Raw genomic sequence first — 12,694 nt, forward strand, 5'->3', positions numbered from 1 at the left:
TCGGCAGCTACAATCGGCCCATGTATGGGGACCTTAAGTACAGGGCTCCATTGTAGCCTGGGACTGCTGCTGTGTCTAAATGCAGGTTAGGGAGTGGGTAGGAGTTTTGGAACTTATGTTAAAAGGCTACCAAAAGTTAGAGGGAGCTTTATCTTAATCTAAACAGGCAATGAAGAAGAACAGTGTTATTTAATGTCATTGCCTATGTCCTAGAGATGATCATTTTACCAAGAAAAACATTGTGAGTAATGGTTTCATTACATTCATTGCTGGGGAGGTATATTATAATGTCTCTATACTGTGTGCCACACAGGCTGTCACAGCTCTGAAATAGAACTGGGTGATGCTGTCACTTGAGAATATAAGAGCTTTCCCTCTTATTAGAGAAGGTCTAATTCCTCCGAGCTGGAAAGTCTTCCTCCTGTAGATGATTGTGCCTGGTTGTGGGGCCCAACCCTTTCTGGAAAGGTTCCCTACTTTTTCAGTAGTTCTACATAAACTCCTGTAATGCTGAGCAAGTAAACAGAAGTTAGGGATAGCCAAAGAACAAAACATTTTGTCTTGTGTGTTTGTCAGCTTAGCACACAATGAGGAACGAAATCTGTTCATTGGCGTTTGTCCGGGCAGTCTTTGCAGAATTTTTGGCCACAATGATATTTGTTTTTTTGGGAATGGGCTCCGCTCTTAGCTGGAAACCATCCCTGCCTAACGTTCTGCAGATCTCGCTAGCTTTTGGCCTTGCCATCAGTACGTTGGTGCAGGCTTTTGGCCACATTAGTGGAGCCCACATTAACCCAGCCGTCACTATAGCATTTCTGATTGGGTGTCACATTTCTTTTCTACGTGCCCTTTTTTATATCATTGCTCAGCTGGTGGGGGCAATAGCAGGAGCCGCTATTGTGAGTGCAATTGCACCTCTCGATGCCCGTGGAAACCTAGCCATAAACGAGGTATGTATATGTCAGTGCTAACTGGGCTTTTTTGGCCCTTTATTTGCAAAAAGATCAGATTTTGACCTTTAGCTGAATAGAATTTAGGGGATTCAGGCAAAGCAGACAGATATATGTAAAAAAATATATCAGAATTATGGGTTCTAATTTTTGAATAACAAACTATTATGAATTCAGCAACTGGATGACATAGATATTTGTCTGTCTGTAAATACTAGCAACAAGTAGTTAAAATGAGATTCTAAATAAAGCAATGTAATCCATGGAAACGTGCACCAGCTGGCACCATTTAATACTGTATATTCTATGTGTAAAATCAGATTACATGGTGTCAGGAGTGATTTTAATACAGTGAATAAATCATCAGGATACATATTTACTGACTGCATGTGATAAGAATGATACAATTGGCTGCCCAGTCTTTTTCAGTTGAAGACCAAATAGTACAATTCCTATTGTGTGAAAATTGTGAAATTAGAAGGCTTGAATGCTGTATGTTGTAGGGTTATGTGATTCCAATAGAAAATATGGGAATGGTACTGTTTGTCTGTTCTACAGGGGATAATGGTATAGTTTTAAGTTAAGAGGGAAGTCAAGGTAACAATGGATTCTTGTAACAATAGTAAAATGAATGTCTCATCAAGCTCCTGCTAGGATGAGTGTCCCACCTGCAAGTTACTAGGAGTTGTTACAGTGCTGATCTCTGCATCTTCTGATGGGAAAATAGGGGTTCTCAGAAGCTGCCACTTGGATATCCCTTTGTTAAGGGGAAATAACCTTGCTTATGAGGTCTGAAACTGCCCCTGGTTGCACCAGCTTCCTTTTATACATAGGAATTAATGTTTCTCCAATACTTTCTCCATTTTATTGATACATGTATATAGAACATTTCCAATTACGTTTATCACTTAATTGCAGGTAACCAATGGATCCCCTGGGCAGGCATGTGCCGTGGAGCTCTTTCTGACATTCCAGCTAGTTCTATGCGTCTTTGCCTCAACAGATAGTAGAAGAAGCGATAATGTGGGGTCACCAGCTATATCCATTGGTCTTTCTGTTACTGTGGGACACCTACTGGGGGTAAGGCACTCAGGGCACATGCTCACTTTTACTGGCATGTCGTATAGCTTGTCATCTTACCAGTTGTAATTAGCAGTTGTCTTTGTTGTTAATAATCATGTGCAATAAACATAACATGACAAAGCAGTGATATCACAGTAGGTCTCATTGTTATGAATTGCTAGGAATTTACCCAGGTATATTAACTAACTTTGCCATTTTGAGGTATTGCAGGGTACATGGTAGTAACTAAAATTCTAACACAGCCAATTTATATTACATCAGTGGCTGACAAATATTAAATGAGCCAACCCGTGCTGGGCCTACAGCTGAGCCTAGGGGGAGGCAGGGAAAATTGGCACTTGCCCAGCACCCCCTACCCTCCCCGCTCTGCAGATGAGGTTCACATATGTTATCTGTGTTGAGACAGTGATATCTAATGTTTTTGAGCACCATTGCCCTTGTTTCTTCTTTAACCACAATTATCCCCTCTTAGGTGGTTTGACAGTAAATAGCCAAAACTGATAGAACATTGGTAGTAAATAGTCAGTGCTGTTAGTAAAGGGACACATTTATGTCACATATCCCCATCCTGCAAATGGTTTCTACTTCTTACTAATCTAATCTATGAATAATTACATTAAGTGCCGCTCTGCATTAATAGAAAACCACACAATCTGTCTCAGTGAGCCTCTCTGTAAAATGCCGTTTATGGTATAAACATTAGATTGCAGTAATCTGTTTCAGCATTGCATATCCACCTTGCCTTACATGCTCAGTGCCAGGGCATGATGGCTGTGTGTGCTCTAAGCCACGAGCCAGTTTTCCATGTGATGCATTGGTAAGAATGTGTCACTGTGGTTCCTGACAAACAAACCCACTCATTACATTACATTAACATTTATTTATAAAGCGCCAACATATTCCGCAGCGCAATACAATAAGTGGGTTACATACATTGGACATACAGAGTAACATATAAAGCAATCAGTTGCCGATACAAGAGGTGAAGAGGGCCCTGCCCAAAAGAGCTTACAATCTACAAGACCCACTCCTAAAATATTGAATACTGAAGCTGAACAGGATATTTATACAGGACCAAAAGCATTATGGGATGTTTGTTACTAAATTCATTAAGGGATGTTTGTTACTAAATTCATTAGGGGCCATAATATATAATCAGTTTTTACTTCAATGCATGTTGGTCCTTAGAGATAGCAATGAGGGATGGCTGTTAGAAATATAGCAAGGTGTGTTGGTTGTACTAATAATGCTAGATATCACAGTATGCTCATCCCTAGAGATGAGTGAATTTTTTTGGCAGGCATGGATTCACGGCAAAATTCTGCATCTAAAATTCACCACAACGCAAAATTAGCCTAGAAAGAAAAACTTGTCATGCGTAAAAACAATTTTGTCGCCTAAAAAGTCTCGCTGTAGGAGTGAGAAAAAATGCCCATTGAATGCATTTGGAGTGAGAATGAAAAATTGCACGCATAATGAAAAATTGTCACATATAAAAAAGATTGTCGGACATTTACTTCAATGCAATTCGCAATTTTTTATTGTTTCATTAATTTTTCGGCAAAGCAAAACTGGACAGATTCACTCAGCACTACTCATGCCTGATCCAGTCCAGCACTTTGCACTCTCCAAATACAAACTCTCCAGGAGAATATATAAGCGTGGTAAAGAAACTAATACAGGTATGGAATCTGTTATCAAGAAACCCATTAGTCAGAAAGTTCCAAGATACGGGAAGGCCATCTCCCATAGATTATACTTTTATGAAATCATTTACATTTTTTTAAATGATTTCCTTTTTTTCTCCGTAATAATAAAACAGTACCTTGTATGTTTATAAGGTAAATAAAAGGCAGCAGAGATAAATATATTGCAGTTACTTATTTTATTGACAATCAAGAAAGTGTTTAAAGTGCCCATTTGTCACAGTGCGTTTGATTGCTTGATCCCAACTAATTAATCCTTATTGGAGGCAAAACAATCCGATAGTGTTTATTTAATGTTTACCGTATATACTCGAGTATAAGCCGATCCGAATATAAGCCGAGGTACCTAATTTTACCTAAGAAATCTGGAAAAACTTATTGACTCGAGTATAAGCCTAGGGCGGGAAATGCAGCAGCTACTGCTAAGTTTTAATAATAAAACTGAATACCAATAAAATTACATTAATTGAGGCATCAGTGGGGTATATGTTTTTCAATATTTATTTCAAAGAAAAACAGTAAACTAGCTCTGTAAGCGCAGAAGAGGGTCAACAAAAACAATATGAGTACTACCCCACACTCATTGCACATTGGCAAACTGGCAGCAGACCCAGCCCTGGAGGGATGTAAGGGGAAATAAGTATTGCTAGTGGGAGCCTAGGCCAGGGCACTGGAGGGTCTGGTTGCGGGGGGCCTAATTTGCACACAAAGGAGAGAGGGTGCTAGTCTAGAGGGACCCATGGCACCCGACTCGAGTATAAGCCGAGGGTGACTTTTTCAGCACATTTTGGGTGCTGAAAAACTAGGCTTATACTCGAGTATATACAGTAAATGTTTTTTTAGTAGACTTAAGGGATAGGGATTCAAATTACAAGAACCTTTATCCAGAAAACCCAAGGTCCCAAGCATTCTGGATAACAGATCCCCATACTTGTAAATGCAGATCATCCATAGTTAGAGGGGCACTGTTTGGAAATCTCTGGTCCAATAAAAACATTTCAGCCTCTCCTCCAATTAACTGCTTTGGGATGGGATTAATACTCCCATCTCTTCATGCACTATGTTTTTCCAACAGTTTTCCAAGTTCATACTCTGTGCTGTGTTTAAATGAAATTCATCTACAAGGCAAATGTAGTAAATAATGAACTAGGGAATCCAGAGGGATTTATGACAGGTCAATATTCCACCCCCCTTCCTATTATAAACACTTTCCTGTCAGTACACTGCTTTGAAAAGTTAAACACCCTTTTGCCCGAAGCAAATTCCAAGACAGGATTAATGATTCTAAAAAATAAAAAGACCAGTATTATCTTACTGAGAAATAACTATCATTACTGCTGTGTCCCAAATGCCAAACAATCCGGCCCTAATGTGCTGTTAGGCTGCTGCTGAAAATAAACCCATTGCTCCTAGGGTTGCCAACTTTTCTGGAAAAAAATACTGGCCTCCCTATATTTTTATCTGTCTTTCCTATTAATAACATTGGCATTAAGCATCATTTTTACCGGTCAGGCCATTAAAATAGTGGCCATGTGGCAAAGCTAATCGCTCCCCTTTCTAATAGCTTATAATAAAAGTGCAGTGAGATACAGAGCACTTTACCTTGATCCGTTCAATACAAATAAACATTGCATTTCCTGGTATCATTTGATTTTACTAATAAAATTTCTTCTGCACAGATCTATTTAACCGGCTGCTCCATGAATCCTGCGAGATCCTTTGGGCCGGCAGCAATCACAGGAATCTTTACAGATCACTGGGTAAAGTTTCCATAGATATACAGTACTCGCTGTCCCACATATACTGCTGTTACTTGCCAGGTTCTTTAGAGCACTTTATGGATATACAGGTGGGATATTTATAAGGTAAATAAAAGGCAGCAGAGATAAATATATCCCAGTATGCATCTCTCTTTTTTAGAGACATATTTTAAAAAAAACCCAAACTGGTTACTTATTTTATTGACAATCAAGAAAGTGTTTAAAGTGCCAGTTTGTCAGAGTGCCAGTTTCAATGCTATAAATTCTGTTTTATTGGGATGTAATATTCAGAATTCTTAGTACAGGTATGGGATACCTTATCCGGAAACCCGTTATCCAGAAAGCTCCGAATTACGGAAAGCCAGTCTCCCATAGACTCCATTTTAATCAAATAATTCTGAATTTTAAAACTGATTTCCTTTTTCCCTGCAATAATAAAACAGTACCTTGTAAACTGATGCCAACTAAAATATAATTAATCCTTATTGGATGCAAAACAATCCTATTTGATTTAATTAATGTTTTATAGATTTTTTAGTAGACTTAAGTTATGGAGATCCAAATTACGGAAAGACCCCTTATCCGGAATACACTTGGTCCTGTGCATTCTGGATAACGGGTCCTATACCTGCATCTGGGGTTTTCTGGATAAGGAATCTTTCTGTAATTTGGATCTCCATTACGTTGCGTCTGATAAAAAATGATTTAAATTTTAATTAAACCCAACAGGATTGTTCTGCCTCCAATAAGGATTTATTATATCTTAGTTGGGATCAAGTACAAGGTACTGTATTATTATTATTACGGAGGAACAAGAAATTAGTCTTAAAAAATTAAGTGTATAGGAGATGGCCTTCCTGTAATTCAGAGCTTTCTGAATAATGGGTTTCCAGACAACATACATGTATTAAGCCATATTAAATTTATGAGCATTGCATTAAAATTAATGTATATATATGTAACCTACATGCATAACCACTTTATTGTGTTTATTTTTTGTGCCAACAATTGTGTAAAGTTTTGTGTATAGGAATCCTTATCTGGAAACTCATTATCCAGAAAGCTCTGAATTACAGAAAGGCCATTTTCCAAAGTCTCTATTTTAATCAAATAATTCCCATTTTTAACTAAATTTTTTTACTAAATAATAAAACAGTACCCTGTAATCCTTATGGAGGCAAAACAATCCTATTGGGTTTATTTAACGTTTTAATGATTTTTAGCAGACTTAAGGTATGGAGATCCAAATAACGGAAAAAATAACAGGAAAACCCCAGCACCTGAGCATTCTGGATAATGGTCCCAATACCTGTATTATGTCTTTCTTCAGACATAAAATAGATAAAGGAAAAATAATGTTATGCAGAAATCCAGAAAACTGTTATCCAGAAAGCTATGACATTCACCAATGATATTTCTTAAATCAAAAAAAATTTCTACTAATTTGCTTTTTCTTTGCAATGACAAGTGCTTTCCGCTGAAAGTTAACCAAACTAGCACAAACCCATGTAAAGTGCAAAATAATCCCTTCCCATAAAGAAAAATGTTTTTTGAAACTGCAAGCAAGAATTCCAAAAAAATAAATCCCATATTTGGTTATCTTGTTTTTAACTATTTATTGCAGTCTGTAGTAGATTAGTTGTACTCTGTCTAAACATAGTAAAATAGTTATTGAGGTTAAAAACCAACATCAGTTTAAAGCTTTTCACTGATTCAGGCCCTTTTTAGCTTATGGTTTGGTTGTGCAGCTTTAATGGGACTATTATAGACCAGCAGGGGTCTTGGCTGCACTGTAAGGAGCAATATACGGGAGCAATTAAGTGTATCCTTGGAAAGAAGACATTGGGCTGAGGTTGGTTGGTGCTTTTGTAGTTTGACTAAAGGTGCCCATACACTGTCAGATCCGCTCGCTTGGTGATGTCGCCAAGCAAGCAGATCTTCTCCCAATATCCCCCACCTAAGGGTGGGTGACATCGGGAGAATCCAGGCTAATTCGATCGTTTGGCCCTGGGGCCAAACGATCGAATTATAATGACGGGTATAAGCAAAGTCGGTCCTGAGACCACATCAACGAGCCAATGCGGTCCCCAATCCGACTAGATTTTTTTAACCTGCCCGATCGATATCTGCCCGATTTCAGGCCAGATATCGGTCAGGCAGGCCCGTCGGTAGTGCCAAAACACGGGCTAATTAGCTGCTGAATCTGTCTAAAGGACCGATATCGGCAGCTAGAATTGACCCGTGTATGGGGACCTTAATACATGTCATCTTAACAAAATCCATAACTCCATAAAACCATCCACATAATTAATGGTATTACATTTGAATGTCTTTCTTTGTAGGTATTTTGGATCGGACCCCTCGTTGGAGGAATTCTGGCATCTCTCTTTTACAATTATATCTTCTTCCCCCACAAAAAATCCCTTTCAGACCGGCTTGCCATCCTGAAAGGTACATATAAGCCCGATGAGCCCTGGGATAACAAACAAGAGCAAAAGAGGCAATCTGTGGAGCTTTACTCAGCCCATCCACTGCCCAAAGTCATAGACAAGTTCTGAGCCTGCAAGAAAAAACATGGAGATCAACCCACTGTTCTCTCGATTGGTCCAATGATTGCAAATCAATGAATGGATCACCAAATCCAAGTATAATACATACATGCACATATGGGAGACAGTAAGAACTATTTATTCAATGGTTAATATTTCCAGAATATAAATGAGTAATGTGTGATAAGACACCCATTTACTTATGTTAGGATGTTTGACTGCCATGTGTCCTGTAATTTTGCTCACCTTTAAATAAGAAGGAAAGGTAAAATAAATGGGGGGGGGTATCAAGTTGTAAGGTAACGTCCATTGATCCTGGTTGTTTTACTGTTGCCCCAGGCTGGGGTACTGTTCACTGTTTCTTCTTATCTCACAAGCCAACTGGGTGGTGTCTGGAAGACCAGGAGAAGAAGGCTGCATGGGTCCCAGCAAACAGTACCCTGGGCTAACAACCTTTCACCACCTTTTCCTTCTCCCTTAAAAATTCACTTTATATCCTTCTGCAACATATTTTGTGCAAGATACATAGCAAATACACACACTAACTGCAGCAGATTATTCATATATTGTTTATATTTATATATGCTAGTGTGAACTTCGGGAAAATGAACAAAGTGTTTAACAGAATGTAAAGAAGTCCATGTTATGAGAGAGTAATCCTAAATATCTGTAAATATTGTATCTTTAAAGAAACCATAGTGAATGTCAGGCAGTGTATACATTTTTGTATTTTATTGTAAAAGAGAGTACAAATATATAACAAACGGCAGGCAAATGGGTGGTTATTTATGGCAGGACTGTATAGGCGCCATTATTAGCTGCTCATTTGCACAGTTCCGACAATTCCATGACAGAACCCATGTTATGTACTATGACATTTCAGGAAAACAGAATGCTTTGTTACCTCAATGCCATATGCTATGATATTCACTTGGGTAACATTCATGTACATATGTTCAATGTGTGCAAAACAGTTCTTGGTAGCAAGGCTGATGCTTTCTATATTTATACTCCGGCTATGAAGAATGTGTCATTTTTTTCTAACCAATAAACACATATATGTACAGTTTAGTTAATCACACTGAATATATTATTTCTATAATATCCTGTTCAAAAGTGTAATATTAAACTGCATACCTGTTCTCTATCTATCTATCTATCTATCTTATCTATATCATCTATCTATCTATCTATCTATCTATCTATCTATCTATCTATCTATCTATCTATCTATCTTATCTATCTAATCTATCTATCTATCTGTCTATCTATCTGTCTGTCTGTCTGTCTGTCTGTCTGTCTATCTATCTATCTATCTATGTCTATATAATGAAAGAGAACTGAATGTTTGTTTCTTTGTTAAAAAAGTACAATCATACAATTATTATAGATGTTAAATGGTACAAAAAATGTTAGAAATTAAATCTTTTTCATGCTTAGAAACAAATCTAGGACCCTTACTGAGGCCTAATGCCTTCCACACCCTTCCACCCTAAAAGAAATACAAGAACCACTCAGGACTGGGATAAATCTATGTCTCTTCCCATCCTGACCCAAAGAGTCAAATGATCACATCTGGCCCATTGCCATTTCTACCTAGGCCTAATCCTGCCATTGGCAAGTATTTCACCACCTGATCCAGTAAACTCTGACATGCAATCAAAATGGGCCCCACCACTCCTAGGATGGTTGGTCGGGATGCTTCTCCATGTACTAATCTGGAAGTGACATGTTCCCACTCCTGCTTCCTGACTTACTTCATTCCCTCTACAGATCCAGTGCAACCTCCCTGCTTCCAGTCAAGCCTGCTCTCCCTACATCCCCCTATCTGTGGCAGTGAGTTTAAAGTTCTAAAAAAAATTTAAAAGCAGGAGTTTTACAGCTGCTAGAAGACTGTTGTCACCATGTGCAGCGCCGGATTTCAAAAGCAGCCACCCCTAGGCCGTCCCCCATTCGCGCCCCCTGCACATACGTGAACAAGCCCCCCATGCCGCGCCGCGTCGATGCAAGCGCGCATGCGCAGGCATTTAACTCCCATACGGAGCAGTGGGGAGAAACCCCCACTGCTCCGTATCGGAGCAAAATTTCTAAATTTCGTTGCGGCGGGGCAGCATGCCGCCCCTAAATTTGTGCCGCCCTAGGCCCGGGCCTTTGCGGCCTCTCCGCAAATCCGGGCCTGACCATGTGTAATAAAAGGCAATATGTTTGCTCAGGAGCAGGAACCAATAGCAACCAAGGTGTTTGCTTTCAAAAAGGAAATCAGTAAATGCTGGAGACAAACATCATCAGTGATGTTGCCCATAGCAACCAATCAGATCTTTGCTTTTCTTTTCTAACTTCCAGGTGGCCATTCAAATCTATTTGCTGATAAGTTGCTATGGACTATGTCTCCAATGTTAATAAATACGCCCTTTAATGTATTTTATTACACAACCCAATTTGTTAGGTAGCTGATTAAACAGATAAAGTAGCTCTAACCCCATATATATATATCCATATGTATACATTAATGTAAAGTCTATCAGTGTATATTATAGGACTTAATTAAAGGAAAACTATACCCTCCAAACAATGTAGGTCTCTATAAAATTATATTGCATCAAGCAGCTTCTAAATAAACAATTTTAATAAAAATATACTTTTTAAGCAGCATGTGCCATTGGGTAATCCTAAATAGAAAATTGCTTTTCTAAGGGCCGCCCCCCTGGGATCATAGGATTCACAGTGCACACATACATGCTAGGCCCTATCAGCCAATTAATGGACAAAGTTCTGTCTTCTACTCCCACACTACTTCCTGTTACAGTTAGAGCTGCATTATTTCCTGTCAGCTGATCTCTGAGTGAGCACACAGCCCATCACTAAATGGCGGCTCAAGGGAAAGGATGTAAAAGGGCAATATTTACTGATATAAATTCCAGTTTGGCGAGATTCTTTAATATGCCACTTAATATAATAATAACCACCTGTTGGTTAGGTATTCATCCTGGGGGTATAGTTTTCTTTCAAGATCCCAACAGTCTTGGATATTTTGCTTGTCTAAGAAATCATTCAAGCTACTCTTAAAGGCATCATTAGAATATCTGTCTCTTTATAAACATTTGAGGTAAAACCGGCCACTATTGGCATTATCTTGCACTTGGTAAGATTCTTTAATAGGTCACTTTCCATAATATAAACTATCTGTTGGTTAAGTATTCATACAGGGCATATAGATTTCCTTCAAATAAAGTCTGATGGGCCTTGGTGTAGGTAACAAAAAGGTCTAAGTCAGAGTTAAAAGAGCAGTAAGATTAGGAACATCCTCCATTATTTGTCCATAACCTTTGCAGATGAATGGAGAGATAGGATAGACTAAAAGTGCAAGCTAAACAAAGTGCAATACACACATATTACAGTATATAGCTATATGTATATAGAATGTCCATGGTGTAGAAACTCAGTCACAGAAAATATGCCCAAAATGGCATCTAATTCTAATCAAACCTTATTTTACTACTTTAAAAAATGCTAAATGCTCCACTGAAGTGGCCATGTGTCAGTTTGAGGATGAAAGACTACAGCAGCTCCCGGAGAATGTATTTTGCTCACGTTTGCTAAGCAGTTTCTGGAATGTGCTCTAACAAATACCCGTGACGAGCTGAAATGTTCTGTATAATCCTCTGAGAGTGCCGCCTGGCTGTGCTTAGTCGCTGCTTTTATCTGTGATGTCGGGACACTCGAATATGGATTTTTTGGCTCTGGAGTCTTCTGTGTTACTTCACTAGGTGGAAAAAAGCACTTAAAGTTATTACGTTGAGAAGATAAAAGTAGAGGAGGCAGCATATAGGATTTTATTTTTTCTGATAAGTGTTAGTAATGCGTTTTCTACAAACAGACTTTACTCATGATTAGGGGCAATACTTCGACAGAAACTTTCAGCGACATGATGGAGTCAGGGTTTTGGCAAGGCAAATTACAGACGAAGATGAAAGCCAGGCCATTTTCTCAAGTTGAAAGAGAAGAAAACACCTTCTAAGACAAAGCTAATGCTTGCATCACTGGTCTCGCTGCTGCACGGGTACACTAGGGGCCAATTAACTGAATTTATTGGGACTTTGTAATGCCTAAATATGTATTTAACAATCAATACACAGTTTATGTGGGCCTCCTTGACAAAAGATCCTTTAGCTGGAAAGTAATAGCTTCATGAAATCGGAAATATTTCTTATCACCAAAGCCCTCACCTATGTCAATAAATGCACATACACAGGGTAAATTAGCCTATATAATGAAATATTATATATAGATATATATATATATATATATATATATATATATGTGTATATATATATAATATATATATATAATTTACTGACCACTTAAACCATGTAGGGAAGAGGGATCAAATATTCTTCCATAAAACTGCCACTGATAAGTAGTTAAACTGCTTTTACAATGGTTGACTGTGTTGACTACATGCTGTACAATGTACATGTAAATAACTGAAGCACACATTATCTCACTACTGTTATCCCCCAAGTCTGCTTCTTGTCTTTGAGGTTCCAGGTTAGTGTCACCTCAATGATTCATCTAGAGCTGCTTGAGAACTGTACTGATTGTCACCTGCCAAGACCTCTCACCTGTTTACATGGACTTGCTTCAGC

General features: G+C 38.5%; 1 protein-coding gene across 1 annotated transcript; it reads left to right on the top strand.

Moving 5' to 3' along the window:
- The first annotated feature begins 539 nt into the window (after positions 1-539).
- Positions 540-9,119, top strand: aqp2 (aquaporin 2). Its single transcript, NM_001015749.1, is given in 4 exon segments — positions 540-950; positions 1,869-2,030; positions 5,419-5,499; positions 7,842-9,119. Coding segments are annotated over 4 exon segments (822 nt in total). The 5' UTR covers positions 540-587; the 3' UTR covers positions 8,058-9,119.
- The last annotated feature ends 3,575 nt before the right edge of the window (positions 9,120-12,694 follow it).

Source organism: Xenopus tropicalis, chromosome 2 (assembly GCF_000004195.4).
Source record: "Xenopus tropicalis strain Nigerian chromosome 2, UCB_Xtro_10.0, whole genome shotgun sequence".
Lineage (NCBI taxonomy): Eukaryota > Metazoa > Chordata > Amphibia > Anura > Pipidae > Xenopus > Xenopus tropicalis.